The following is a 15,807-nucleotide window of genomic DNA, read 5'->3' as shown; positions in this document are numbered from 1 at the left end:
ACCGTGTATGCTTAAAGAACGTGTGTTCGCTCGCATTATGTACTTAAGGATTGTTCTAAGACCCCATGTGTACATTTATGTTTCCTCCCCGAAATGTAGGGTGTAATGAGCTTGATTGTGATTTCTTCTCTAAATTAAGCTATGGTTATTATTTGTTATCGCTTTACATACTCGCACATATTCATCGACCCTCCTTCTTCGGGGGGGGCTGCGTTTCATGCCACGCAAAGCACCCGGATGAAGAGAAGACTTTGCTAGAAGTTGTTCCGCGGATCGGCGAGCTCCATTTCGCCGGAGTGTTGCCGAGTCAAGTACTTATGTCATGATATTTGTATGGCCTAGAGATTTTGCAGACAAAGTTGTCCCGGGATAGGGTGTCGAGGAGCGCGAATGGCGAATAGATATTAAAGGGCGTGTATTTTCAGATATTGGCAGTTGGTAAAAATTATGTGATTGACTGAAGGTTTTCATAATCTGTATAAAAGCAGTGATCTCTATTTTGAAAAGTTTCATGTTTTTAAAATTTTTTAAAATGACAGGTTTTAGTAACGCGGACGTTTAAGGGTTCGCTCGACTCTGAGGAGAGTCGGGTGCCCATCACACCCTAGTAAGGTCGGGGTATGACATTCTACCTTTTACAAAACCAGTTTGAGTGTTAGAAATGATACCAGGCAGTACTGTCATAATCCTCTCATGTAAGACTCTAGAGATGATTTTGTTAGCAAAAGTGCTAAGGCTTATTGGTCTCAAGTCTGTAAATGTATTGACCACTTCCTTCTTAGGAATTAGGACAAGATTGGTGTGAGTTATGAATCTAGGCAACCCTTGCCCACAAAAGAATGCTCTAACCATTTTAGTGACATCTTCCCCTATAAAATGCCAACAAACCTGGAAAAAATGGCCTGAAAAACCATCAGGACCACTTGTACTGTCACTATTAAGACTATATACTTCTAGCTTGACCTCTTCAATACTAGGGAGAACAATAAATGATTCATTTTGTTCTGGAGAGATTAGAGCAGGAATGTCACGACCCGATTAGGGGCCATGACGGGTACCCGGAGCTGACTACCGAGCACCTCTCATTAAGCTAATCATCACACTCAACCTGAACATATATAAACTCCAGCAACCCATATCTATATACATAAGCCCTCACGGCTACAAAAATGATATACAAAAGTACAATGTGATCATCGTGGGACATCAACAACCCACACATACGTATCTACGATCCTCTTCGGGACAGGACCCCGTCGTGCCCAAAAATCAAAAGGAATATGATCATAAGTAGCACCTCCGAAATAATGGAGTGCTCCTGTGAATCTGCTGATAAGCTCCTACAGATCCACACCGTCTCCCTGTCTACCTGTGGGCATGAACACAACGTCTAAAAAGAAAGGACGTTAGTACGAACATTGTACTGAGTATGTAAGGCATGAATAGTACTGGCATAATAAAGAGATCATGAAGCATGAGATGAAGATATACACTGATTAACCTTTAAAAGTAAACACGTGTTATACATCTCACATATATAAACGTATCATATGTACCATCGTTGTTAACCCACGTCCAGGTAACCATCATACGCCTCCCACTAGCGGTGTCATGTCCGACCCTCTAGGCACGGTGTAATCATAAGCAGCCCGCATTAGCGGTGACATGTCCGGCCATCTAGGCACGGTGGAATCATATCATCATATACTCATCATAAAGCATGCATTAGAATCCAAAGATAATCTATAACCATATCGGGGTGGCGTAAGGTCGAGAAACCCCGATTCCATTATGGGGTAATCATAATCATCATACCTCACCTTGAAGGAACTAACATTATAAGGTGGGTCTAGCAATAATGAATAACATCAAGAATCATATAAGGATCATTAGCTTCGTCGAGATATTATATCGTAAGCTTTAGGATTCTTGGGCTTAGACTCATCATCATCTTTATTGGATTCATAACATAGCATAAGCTTTATCTCATAAAAAGTTCTTCATAAATATTGACTCATATTTTTCGGAATGTAAGAGGGTCATGGAAGATAAAAGGAGTCATGTCATGAGAATCATGCCTTAGAAAGAAGGGACTAACCTTACATACCTTTTTGCTTAGCTACTTTATCACTTGAACGTTCCCCTCCAATATTCACGTTTCCACCTTCAAGAGAGTTCGTACTAATATTAGATAATCGATAACGTAAGCATGCTTGAACTAAAGCTAGAGAAAATTGGGCCGCATCTCCTTTATTTATACAACTTTCTCCATATCATATAACAACTCCCAAACGTCAATAACAATATTCATAATATCATACTCAATAATCTTCATCAACTATACATTATTCAATTCTCCTACTTCCATTTCAAGGGCATCCATAACCATGGTCATAATACTACATTACATTCATCCACCTATAACGTTTCTCCCATAATCTTAATATCATTTACAACATAACTATACTCGTAACATATCAAGAATCATGATTCATTTTAAGCTACTACCCAACAATGCCACTATTCTCATATTTGTAACCCATCTTCTACCTCCTTCCATAATCCAAGTCTTTCAACCTCTCAATACTCCAAATAACATGAATTAATCATAAAACATACCTTTGATAGTGTAGGAATATCCTTTGGATGAAAATAATTCACTTGAGAAAAACCCTAGCTTCAATCCAAGGAGATTTCTTGACTTGTACAAACCCTAGTGAGCATTCATGTTCTTGATTCCATCAACTCTTGGTGTTTTACTCTTGATTTCTCTTGGGTTTATGTTAAAATGGTGTGGAGAATGTTCTAGAGTTTTCTTGAGGTGTGGAGAGAAAAATGGAAATGAAATAATGAACTTGGACCCTCTTTTATAAAACTTAAAATCTGTCCCGACCCGAATCTACGGCCTAGTATACGGACCGTATTATTTATACGGTCCGTATAGAGGACCGTACATTTGCTTCAGTGTCTCGCCCCTCTCTGGAAGAGTTCTACGGACAGATATACGGGCCATATCTTTTATACGGTCCGTATAATGGACCGTATAATCCACAATCTCCCGAAACTTATTCTCGTCGACCCGTTTGATCTCCAATCCTTATGGAACCTTCTTAACACTTGTTTAACACTTCATTAACAATACAAGGGGCGTTATAACTCTTCTCTAAGACATCATTGAGTCAACGTTAACTCGGTGCTTTGCAAACCCTTCCTCAAAACACGACTTATGCTTGACATTCTTTAATGAACTTTCTTCTCGTGCTTCAAACGTCTTTGGAATCTTAATGGAAACCGTTAAGTACTACTTCTTGCTCACAAAAACATCATATACTTCTTACCCTGCGTTAGTCTATTCACTAGGCAACGACATGAAATTTTTCGAGGTGTAACAAGGAATCTTCTTCAACATCTCATAATCAGTGCTTGTAGCCTGCTCTCTAAACTGATCCTGATAAAATGTAACTGCTTCCTCCCCTATATCATCATTGGAAGAAATCCAATCCCCTTGACTATTTTGGATCCTCTGCAATGCCAGTTTCTTCCTCCTTCCTTTGACATAGGAGTGAAAGAACTTAGTATTTCTATCACCATCCTTGAACCACCTCATAGCAGACTTCTGCTTCCAATATTCTTCTTCAAGGTGCAAGTAGCTATTTAACTCAGCCTGAGCTTTATGTAAATCTGTTCTATTCAACATGGAAGGATTTAATTTAAATTGCAGTTCCTTCACCTTGATAACATCTTCTATGGTTGAGATTTGCTGAAAAATATTGCCATATGTGTCCTTACTCCACTTTGCCAAAGCCAGTTTCACCTTTTTCATTTTAGCCTGAAACTCAGAGAAAGGATTTGCTGCAAAATCCAAGCACCAGTTATTTTGAACCAATTCCAAAAAATTTGGATGTTGAGACCAAAAATTTAGGAACTTAAAAGGCTTAACAACCACCTTCTCTTGTGTATCACACACAACATGGAGAGGGGCATGATCTGATCCATGCCTTATAAGATGTGAGACTTCAGATGATGGAAAAAGATCCATGAACTCTTGATTTCCAAATACCCTGTCAAGTCTTTTGAAAGTGCAATCCTCTTCAGTTCTGCCATTCCACCAAGTGTATCTACTACCAGAGTATTTCAATTCCATTAGACCACAGTTATTAACAAAGTGAGCAAAGTCAGCAGTTTCAGACAAATGAACAGGAAGACCCCCCAGTTTCTCATCAGCTTTCAGAATTACATTAAAGTCTCCCCGTACTATCCAAGGCCCTTGAATGCTCAGTGCAATTTGAGCAATTGAATCCCACAACTCCAACCTTTCTATAGCAAAGACATTTAGCATAGACAATTGTGACAAAAGCTTCTTGCTGCAAGTTGACATGAGTCATTTTAAGAGTCACATGCTGCACTGAATCCATAATAACCTGAGCTTGCCAATCATCAGTCCAGAAAATCCAAATCTTCTCTGACATATTAACCATTGAATTATGGATTCCTAACATTCTTTTATAACTTTCAACTTCATCAGGCCCATAGAAAGGTTCTATACATGCTACGATTGAGTAGTGATGCCTCCTATTAAGCTCAGTTAACCTCTCAAAAGAATTTTGAGTGTTGACTGATCTTATATTCCAAAATAGTACTTTATCAATCATTGATTATTGGAGGGTTTAGATTTACTACTCCTTGTTATTACCTGTAGTGGCACCATGTTGTTCTGCCTAGCTTTCTTTCCACCACTCTTTAATGTATGAATGTGTTTGGGTGATAAATCCCCATCTTTAGCAACTTGATTGATGTTCTGATCCGTAGTGTCTTCCTCCTGCAAATCCCTGAGCTGAAGTAAAGAGATATCTCCCTCTACTGCATCTGAGCTTGGATTAACAACTTGCAAACTTGGGATTCCTGGATCCATAATAGCATACTCATCCTTTTTGTCTGGATCCTTCTCTTTGTCTGGATCTTTTCTTTTACTTAGAACTTCTGCATCACCTTTCTCAGCATTTTCAGGCTCAACAATATTCAAAGGATTGTCAGGTGCCAAATTGGTAGAAACTGAACAAGGTTCAGTGCAGCTTTCTACATCTTCCTCAATTATTCCTTTCTTACATGTTGAATCCTGGAAGACTGTAACTTTACCATTAGTTGATATCTTTCCAAAGGAATCTTCTACCCATGCTTTTGCAGATTCCTTCTCTTTCTCCTTTGTTGATGCCTGTACTTGTTGATTGTTGCTTTTGTTAGAATTCTCTGTTGAATCAGCTTTCACCTTTGTTGATTTCTCTATTGTTTGTTCACCAGGTAGCTTCTCAACATGAAATGAATCACCCTTGACATCATTATTCTTCAGGCCATCAGTCTGCACTTCCTTACTCTCATCCTCATTGTTCATTAGAGCATCAAATATGTTAGCAGTTGCCACCTCCTTATTCAATACTTTATCCTTGCATTGAGAATTATCAACTTTATGTTGACCTTCCTTGGCTTTCTATCCTTGTATAGGCTTATTGTATCCACCCCTATATCTTCTCTTCTTATTCTTCTTCTCCTCATGTTTACCTCTAGCATCAACAATATCATTTTCAGAACCAGGGATTTTGCTACTTTTCTCCACTTTACCTTCAGCCTTAGCATCAGAAACCTTTTTTGATTGACTATCTTTTGCAGCAACACCTTGTTCCTTCTCAGGTTCTTGTTCTTGTTCTTCGGGATACAATTCAGGATGAATAATGAAACAATCATTCTCATTGTAACCTTGTAACTTACACCTTTTACAATACTTAGGCAAATGATCATAATTAATCTTTATCCATTTATCAATAATCTCACCAGTACCTTTCTTCTTCATGCCAATATAGATTCTCTGAGGGAAATCACTAAGCAGATCAATTTCAACCTTCACCCTTGCACAGCTTGGTCTGGTTTGATTTTTTATAGCCATGTCAACTTGTAGTGGCTTACCAACTGCTGAAGCCAATGAAAAAACTGCTTCCTTAACAAAATAGTGGTGGCAGATAAGGAAAAGAAATCCATGCAATTGCTATTGTAGTTTCTTCATTAGGATCATACCATGGATCCCACTTTAATGTTCTCATAGGGTATCACCAGTTCATGTGATTAATATAGAATACTGGCTTCGACAAGGGGTTAACATAATCTTCTACCAAAGTTGGACGAAGCAAAACATATCTATTCCTCAATAAACCAATAGGACATTCTCCTTTCAATTCACATTGCTTTGGAATAAGTTTCCTAAGTTCTTAATGTCAGGCCAGCCATAGGAAAACTTTCTAACGATAGCATATTGTAGATTTTCACGTAAAATCATCTGCTCTATCTCTTCTTCATCCCACAAGACCCTAGGCTCTCCATTCAGATATGTAACAGGTTTTTGAGGTATGGTAGGCATTGTAGTTTTATGTTGCGGGGGTTTTAGGGTATTAGCATAGGATATTGGTAGCATGGGTGGTGTATTAGATGTTGAGGGTGTCAAAGAAGGCTGGACAACCTCCGGTGGAGGCTGTCCAGTGGCCAAGGTGGCCATAATGGCCGAAAAAAGTATGGGAAATAGTTAGGGTTCGGCTAGGGTTAGGGTTTTGGCTAGTGCCTCATCTTAAATGCCCAACCATATATTTTTTTAATTTAATCTAATTTACCAAACACAAAACAAAACAAAAAAATGAAAATTAGAAAGTCCAATCTCCGGCGACGCTTGACCACCGGCATCCGACGACTGCAACGGCATATTCATGGATCCAAAATTAAACCCACTTTGAAATCTGCCCCATCTCATCAACCCCACAAGGTTCAGTCCATTCTCAGCATAGTCAACAAAATGGTGGCCGAAAAAAAAAAATCTAAATGGTGAAAAATTTGTTGGAATCAATTTTGTATTGATAATTGAATCTAAAAATTGTGATTAAAGCTTGTCTTGGGTAGTTGGAACGTGAAGAAAAAATAGAAACTTCATGGACAACCGTTAATGAAGCTTGAAGCTTCAAGTTCAAGTTTTGGGTTTCTTCAAACGACCTTTGTTTCGAGTGAATGTTATTGCAAAATATCGGTTAAATCTTGAAGAGTTGATATCTGAAATTTGGGATAATTTGGTGAAGAATTCGGTGGGTTTTTGGGTGAATTTCAGCTGCAAATTAGTTGGAGAAAAATAAGAAACCCACATTTTGAATTTCAGAAATAGCCACATTTTTAAGAAATAGCCCCTTTTCGGTTTAAATCAATTTTTTAATGATAAATTAGGCTAAATTAAAAAAAATATGGTTGGGCATTTAAGATGAGGCCACCTGTCCGGGGAAATGGAGCCGTTTAAACGGAGGGGTATATATGACCAAAACGCTAACGGCGGGGTATATTATCGAAAAAGCAAACGGAGGATACGCACAACTATTTCGGGACAGTGCAGGGATATATATGACCCTTTACCGTAAATTCAATGCTCTGCACTTTGAATTATAAATGTTTATTTGATAATGGTGTTCAATTAACTTGTGTGTATCATTTTATATTGTTTCTTTGATACGTTTTTCCGTTTTATATTATTTTCTTATTTGTTATCTATTTATTTATCTCAAGTAGGCATATTAGCTCATTTAGACATTAATCTAGTCATGGAAGAAAATAATTCCTATATTTTAATTGATTAGTATCTCAAATTGTCATTAATGTTTAAAGCACATATAAAGGGCAATTAACTAACAGCCTATAAAGAAAAAAATATAGTAGTTGTTGAAATGTGGTTTTTGATAATTAATAAACAATAAAGTGCCACAGACTGAAGAATGTGATTCTATTACGCCTCTCGTTCTCGTCGTAGTAGAACCTATGGTTTCATAGTCGGGTATGCCCTTGGAATTGAGACTCGTGTCCGAGTTTTGGAGATAGAAAGTGCCTTACCCCGTGTACAAAGGTACCAGCAGATATTCCTGACAATTTACAGAGTTAGAAGTTGAACGAATTGAATCGACGCGATCTGAGCTGAACCTAAGAAAATCTGCAGACACTAGTCATGGTCGACGGGTCGTCGACATGGTCGACGGACGGTCGTTGTGCAAAGATCGACAGGGTTTCGCAGCCTTGCATCTGCAGGCGCAGGTCGACGAAGCAAGTCGACGGACCGTCGACACGTCGACGGGTCGTCGACCCGCTCGTGGAACCAGACCGCTGTAGTTTTTTGGCTTCCAAGTATAAATATGTGGTTCACGACCTTATTTCTTATTTTCCTCCATTCCAAATCAGAAAAACCCTAGTATTCTCTCCCAATATTTTCTATCATTATTAGTGGAGACTGGGTAAGATTCGAGCTCGTGAACCCGTGTTTGTCAAGAAGAAGGTTGTTTCTAGGGTTTCTTGAAGGTTGTGACGCTTAGGAAGTTAGAGTTGAAGTGATTCTTGGAATCTTAGACCCCTCAAGGTATGTAAATGATTTCTACCCTTGTATTTGAGTTTATTATCAAGAGTTTTAGTGATTTTAAGTAGAGAGATGATACTTATGGAAGTGGTAAGTTAATGAAGGGTAATGTAGTGATTTGGGGTTATTTTAAGAGATGATTGGAAATGGGTTCAAGTATATTTTGATATATATATGTGTTGTCATTGTGTTGTGGGTATTGTGGTTGACGTTAGATTGAATGGGAAGTCGAAGGGTTGTTGAGCTTACAAGGGAAATGTTGTCCATAATTCGTCAAGCTCTATATGTGTTTAAAGATGGTTAGTAAGCGAGGAAAATAGTCTAATTAAGGCCTATGTTATCTTAATTGTAGACTTGCAAGTTCGAGAGGTAGAAGTTGGACGATTAGATATACTTCAAGGTATGTTAAGGCTATCATTTCTTTCCTTTGGCATGATCCTATAATATGAGCCAACAAGCGAGTAAGCGACTTCCATATTACTCTACTTTTACAAGCATTAAAAGTACTCCAGTCTTTGATGTTCATGTACCCCGTTTATGAGTGTTCCTTCTGTTCATGGGTCCAGTTTTATGTAGCCAGTTCTATGTATACAGTTTATTCATGCATTACATTCATTATATATATATATATATATATATTTATGTACATTTACCCGTGATCAGAAGGCGTTATATACGCGAATATTAGATATATGTGGAGTATAAGAAGAGAGATAGGCGTTATACACGCATTACCACCATAATGATGATATGAGAATCAGGCTGCACGTACCGCAGCAATGTATATGATGATGGCCGCAGAGAGGCCGATATGATATGAGAAGAGAGACAGGTGTTATACACGCACACATATCAGGCGTTATACACGCACATATATATAGATGTATGACTTTCATTGGTAGACATGAGCATGCATATTATGCGCCCACAGAGGCATTGTCAGTTACACAGATTTATACAGATACATGCAGATACTAGTTCATACAGGTACATGCAGATAGTTATTTCAGCTTATGAGTTCAGATCTTATTCAAGACTCTTACATATATGTGTTGTTCTTATGCCTTTCATACTCGCACATTATCCGTACCGACTCCCCGTTGTTCTCCGGGCGGCGTGTTCGTGCCCAGTACGCCTAGACAGATGGGTGGTCCGGGTCCAAAATTAGTAGGACTTTTATCCAGCAGCGATCAGTGCACTCCATTTGATCCGGAGTTGCGGTCTATTTTGGTATGCCATTCTTTTGAGATGTATATAGATGGGTATGGCGGGGCCCTGTCCCGTCCTTCTACGGCTTTTATTCCAGTAGAGGTATGTAGACAGTTGTATGTATTAGCAGATGATGTAGCCTTGTCGGCCTCTATTCTTTTGCGTACAAGATATGTAAGCGTACCAGTAGGCGGCTTGACCGTTCTTTTAGCATGTTTATGTATATACAGAATGATTAGAGTTCATGATGTCGCCTATTTATGAGATCAGTTTAAGTTATTGTATGGGCCCTTGATGTTCAGTAAGATTCCGATATGAATATAGGGGTGTTTGGTCGCTAGAGGTCAGACACTCATCACGACTCATCGGTTTGGGTCATGACAGATTCTTAGGTCCTGTTTGTCCATAGATACCAAAAAAATATTCACTTTTTTCTGGAATTTTGGATTTGGAGTTGTGTTTGGCCATAGTTTTTGAAATTTTAGTTTTTGGTGAAATGTAGTTGTAAAAAAGTGAAAAAATTTTGAAAAACAAGTTTTTTGAGTTTTTAGTATTCCAGAATACAGCTTCAAGTTGTATTTGGAATTCTCATGGCCAAACGCTTATTTCGGAAAAAAATTTAAAAAAATTCCGGAAAAAAGTGAATAATTCTTATGGCCAAACGGGGGCTTAGTGTGGTCTTTCAAACATATTTGGGACTTAATTTTAGCAGGGCTAGGAGTCAATTTCGCGAGTAACATATTTTCTTATGCGAATTATAGCATGTTTGACCAAGTTTTTAAAATCAGCTTATTTTAAAAAGTAGTTTTTTCAAAAATACTTTATAAAAAAAAAAATACTTTTGGCAAAAAACAGTTTGTGTTTGGCTAATTAATTTAAAAGACACTTTTGAACAAAGAATTAGTGTTTGGCCAAGCTTTTAAAAAATCCTTCTAATTGTAGTTTTGTCAAAAGTACTTTTTAAAAAGTGCTTTTGGGCAAAATCTATTATTTTTAGCTTCTTAAAAATTGCTTCTGCTACTCCCCAGAAGCACTTATTTTCTCCCAAAATCATGGTCAAACACCTTACTTTTTTTTAAATAAGCACTTATTGAAGAAATAAGTACTTTGGGGGGGAAATAAGTTTGGCCGAACAAGCTATTAATAGATGATAAAATAATTAAAATCTTAGAAGATCTTGCGTATTATAATGTGAAGTCCAAGTTTACAAGAAAAGAGAGTCAAAGTATGAGTTGTTTTAAGGAAACTTGTGTTCCTTTTTTGTAGTACTCCTTTATTCTCCAGGTTATTAAATTTTTATTCTATTCATATCTATCTCTAAACTTTGCTACTAAATTGCTATCTATATATTGTTGTGGTTGTTTTATTCTAGATTTACGCACCTATATTGAGTATTGTGAGAATAAAGAAATAGCAAGAAGCAAATTCAGATCTAAAATTATATTAGTTTGGTTGTATCGCTTGGAAATCAAAGATGTATTTTGTACATCTGAGATAAGAGCTCATTAACATGTTGAAGCTAAATTTTAAAAATCAAGAGTTAGTTCAATATAATAATCAATAATTTATTACGATAACTGTTAAAGTTGTAGGAAACTACTGAAATTGTTTCAATAACTACATAACTTGTCCTATAACTCTAGAAGTTGTTGAGAAATATAATCTATCTAGTGATAAGTCGTGGATTTTCAGGCTTTCTACATCTACTACTTATGTTTTTTAGGAGTCATTTCAAGTATTTTTCTCTATTTCTATTATGTTTTTGTGTGTTTTAAGGTTTTATGAGTTCGAGAGCATAAAGGGAACAAAGTGCCAGAAAAAAGAGAAAAATGATGAAATGCGGCCAAGATGCGATCGCAAAGTGTTTGCATAAATCTCTCACAAAGAAACAGCAAGAAGCAAATTTAGATCTAAAATTATATTAGTTTGGTTATAGCGCTTGGAAACCAAAGATGTATTTTGCACATGAGGGATAAGAGCTCATTAACATGCTGAAACTAAATTTAAAAAATCAACAATTAGTTCAATATAATAACCAATAATTTATAGTTGTAGGACAACAGTTAAAGTTGTAGGAAACTACTAAAATTGTTTCATAACTACATAACTTGTCCTATAACTCTAGAAGTTGTTGAGAAATTGAATTTATTTAGTGATAAGTCGTGGATTTTCAGGCTTTTTACATCCACTACTTATGCTTTTTAGGAGTCATTTCAAGTATTTTTCTCTATTTCTATTATGTTTTCGTGTGTTTTAAGGTTTTATGAGTTCGAGAGCATAAAGGGAACAAAGTGGTAGAAAAAAGAGAAAAATGATGAAAATGCAGCCAAGATGCGGTCGCAAAGTGTTTGCATAAATCAACAAAGAGTTTGACAACATGTAGCAAGATGCGACGCAAGATGCGGCACCGCAAACTCTAGATGCGGTCGCATACTCTAGCTTTGAGCAACCAGTGAATCAGGCGAAGCGCACTAGAATGCGGAGTACATGCGACACCGCAAACTTCAGAAGCGGTCGCATACTCCTGATGCGACCGCATACGTGGCATTGCATGTCGCCATTTAGGCAACTTTTATACTTTTTGTTCTCTCTCTATAAATACTTGAGTCTAGGCTTTTGGAAATATTATTGAATATTCTACACTTTTACTTTTTATTTGTCCATTAGCATTAAAGGCAAATCTTGTTGGGTAGTGAAGAATCTTACACCCTTTTGTCATCTTCTACATTAAACCATTGTAAGCTTTATGAATACCTTCTTTATCTTTGTCTTTTATTTAATGAAAATGAGTAGCTAATCCCATTAGCTAAGGTAGTGGGATCAAATGTGTTAGTTATGTGATTGGGTTTTTGCATTCAAACTCCATTTCTATGTCAAAGATGTTTTTCTATTTACTCTTCAAGCATTAATGACATTTGATGATGTACAACATTACTTGTGCCTAGTTACTTTTCCTTTGCTTGAGAAAGAAAGTAAAAGTTAGGAAAAGAGTAGATAGGAAGGATTTGAGGCTTTTAACCTCATCTAATAGCTTGAGCTGGAGATAAGAAAGCTAATTTGAAATAAAATAGGTGTTCACATTTTCGACATTCTAAGGCTTGAGAAAGCTTAGTAATGATATTTATCGATTTGATCGAGATACTTTTGATAAATCTACGTAGCTCATATTTAAATACATCTAGACATATAAAGGAGTTGGATTCATACCCATTCGCATTACTTTCCTTTGGGACCGCAACCTTAGTGCTTTTACATAATTGTTAATTCAAACATAATCTTTCTCTATCAAGTAGTGTGACAAACATTAAAACCAAACGTTATTATTATACCCCCATCCCTAGAAATATAGACTAATAGTCGAGCGTTACACTTAGCAAGTATATTTCTTCATTGTATTCTCTGTGGGATTCGACCCCAGCTTTGTTGGGTTCTATATTTGAAAACGACTGCTTACTCCTAATTTTAAAGGTGTAATTTGGGCGTATCATATTTTGGCACCGTTGCCGGAGAATACGGTCTAGAAATTTACCAATTAGTGTAAAACTCTACTAAACTAAAACTCTACTTTTAGTCTTCACTTCTCTTCTTACTTTCATGTTGTTGATTGTGTTGATTTAGGTGAAATGAGGGACATCGATTCTGATGATTGCATGGTAGAGGAGACTAGGTATGCAGCCGCTATCGGCCCACCTCCGGTCCAAGGGAACACAAGTTTCCATGTAAATAATACCATGTTACACCTACTCCACACTAAGGGCTTATTCAGAGGTCTAGCTAATGATGACTCGAATAGGCACCTTAAGAACTTTCTTGGGGTGTTTACCACCAACGTGCATCCAAACGTCTCAAGCAAGACGGTTAAGTTGAGGCTTTTCCCATTGTCTCTCACGGGAGAGGCCATTGCATGGTTGGATGATCTTCGGGACAGGTCTATTACTACTTAGACAGAATTGACTCAAGCTTTCCTCAAGAAGTTCTGCCCTCCATCTCGGATGTTGCAACTCTATGACAAAATCAACAACTTTCGTCAACTTCCGACTGAGGCTCTACATGAGGCTTTAACTAGATTTAAAAAGAAAGTCATGAGTTGTCCAAAGCATGGGTTGCCCGATAGCGTTCTTCTCCAAACATTTTATCAGTCACTTGATTCGGTCAACAAGTCGGTGGCTAATAATATTGCAGGTGGGTCCATGATGGATAATTCTTATAATGTTATGAGTGCTCTCTTGGACAAATTAACCAAGACCAATGAAGCTTGGCATACTAGAGAGGCGGAAAGAGTTGGAGGAGGTCCTTCGAAAATAGTGTTGTATCGTGAGACAATTAAGAAGGAGGAGGAGAGAGATGAAACAATGGCAAAGTTGATCACTCAAATGGAGCTTCTCACGAAGCATGTGTTGGGTGGAAGCACGAAGCGGGTTAATGCGGTAGGGTCTTGTGAAGGGGGCTCTCAAGATGAACAATGCTTCCAAATCTATGATAAAGAGGCCAATTTTGTAAACAATCAAGCGGGGGTTCCTGGCCTAACTGCCAAGGTTCCAATCAAAGACCTTGGCGGCAAGGTCAAGGGAATCAAGGCTGGAGCAAAGATCAAGGGAGTTCACAATGGTGGGACAACAATTAAGGTGGCTACAACAAAGAATTATAACAATCACCGGAGCTCAAATCCTTATGTCCCACTCAAGGGGAAACAGATGATTTCAAGCCAACCATCCATTAGCGACCCCGCTAGTTCTAAAATAGAAGATATGCTATCAAGAGTATTAAAGAAAGTGGAGTCAACCGATTCCTTTTGCAAAGAAATAAGAGATGAAATGAAAAGCTTGGGGCAAGTTGTAGGTTCTCACTCAACTTTCATCAAGCAATTAGAATCACAACTTGGAAAAATCTAGGCTACTCTCAATCAAAGACAAAAGGGCACTCTCCCTAGTGATACGATTGCAAACCCAAAGAATGATGGTGATCATAAATGCCATAAAATCACTACTAGGAGTGGCAAGATAATTGGGGGAGAGACATTGGTGAAAGAAAATTTGGTTATTGATGATGAGAAACTTGTTGAAGAACCCATGGTTGTTGAAGAAGAAGTAACTTCAAAGAAGAAGCAAGCTAGTATTGAAAAGGCCATTATTATTAAAGAAGTGCCGGAAAATGATGAAGCTTCAAAAGGCAAGGAAGCGGTAGAGGAGGTGCCAAGGGCTTTACCGCCCGTTCCAAATCCTCCTCCTCAATTTCCTCAACGATTGGCTAAGAAAGCTGATGATGGTAAGTTTCTCAAGTTTATCGAGAAATTGAAAGAACTTTCAATGAACATCCCTTTGGTGGAAGCTCTTGAACAAATGCCCGGGTATGCAAAATTCATGAAAGATCTTGTGACCAAGAGGAGACATTCTAGTTTTGAAACGGTGGGGGGTTACACATCATTGCAGTTCTATTGTGACAAAAGCCTTGGTTCAAAATAATGAAGATCCGGGAGCTTTCACCATTCCTTGCACTATTGGGATGTACAAATTTGCAAAGGCCTTAGGTGCTCTTGGAGTAAACATCAACTTGATACCACTTACTATTTTTAACAAGTTGGGTTTGGGCACTCCTCGACCTACAACAATGAGGTTGCTAATGGTGGATAGAATTGTGAAGAATCCGGTGGGTATCCTTAATAATGTGCTTGTGAGAGTTGATCAGTTTATTTTTTTGGCCGAATTTGTGAGTTTGGATCGTGAACTTGATTTCAAGGTGCCCATAATTTTGGGACGACCTTTCTTGGCTACGGGGCGTGCTTTTGTAGATGTGGAAAGAGGTGGCCTAAAATTTAGAACGAATAATGAAGAGATCACCTTCCATATTTGTAAATCGATGAAGCAACCAACGGACATGAGTGTAGTGTCGGTTTTTGAACAATTGATAAGGCTATAGAGTCAATCGTTGAGTACGAACATGTAGGTGAGATGTTGGCGGCGGTCTTGATGAAATATGATGGGGGGAAATGATGAAGAATTTGAGGAAACGGTTACTGCATTAGTTGGGTTGGGGTCATACCACTACAATCCGAAAAAGCTTGACCTTGATATAGAAAATCATGAAACTCCTCCCGCAAAGACCTCTATCATTGAGCCTCCCACCTTGGAACTCAGACCTCTTCCTTTACATTTGAGGTATGAGTTCCTTGGACCAAACAA

General features: G+C 37.9%; 1 protein-coding gene across 1 annotated transcript; it reads left to right on the top strand.

The window, feature by feature from the left end:
• The first annotated feature begins 13,710 nt into the window (after nt 1-13,710).
• Nucleotides 13,711-15,544, top strand: LOC132066512 (uncharacterized). Its single transcript, XM_059459815.1, has 3 exons — nt 13,711-14,463; nt 14,521-14,975; nt 15,058-15,544. Exons 1-3 carry the CDS (start codon nt 13,711-13,713, stop codon nt 15,542-15,544), a joined length of 1,695 nt encoding a protein of 564 aa, XP_059315798.1.
• Nucleotides 15,545-15,807: the final 263 nt, after the last annotated feature.

This window comes from Lycium ferocissimum, chromosome 8 (assembly GCF_029784015.1).
Source record: "Lycium ferocissimum isolate CSIRO_LF1 chromosome 8, AGI_CSIRO_Lferr_CH_V1, whole genome shotgun sequence".
Taxonomy (NCBI): Eukaryota; Viridiplantae; Streptophyta; class Magnoliopsida; order Solanales; family Solanaceae; genus Lycium; species Lycium ferocissimum.
The sequence above is the reverse complement of the archived record's forward strand: the minus strand, read 5'-3'. Positions and strand labels throughout refer to the sequence as shown.

Coding starts and splice junctions, on each gene's coding strand:
- LOC132066512 (XM_059459815.1), top strand. CDS start 13,711: ATGAGTTGTCCAAAGCATGGGTTGCCCGATAGCGTTCTTCTCCAAACA. Junction 14,464..14,520: donor TGAAAAGCTTGGGGCAAGTT/GTAGGTTCTCAC, acceptor GGAAAAATCTAG/GCTACTCTCAATCAAAGACA. Junction 14,976..15,057: donor GCTCTTGAACAAATGCCCGG/GTATGCAAAATT, acceptor ACATCATTGCAG/TTCTATTGTGACAAAAGCCT.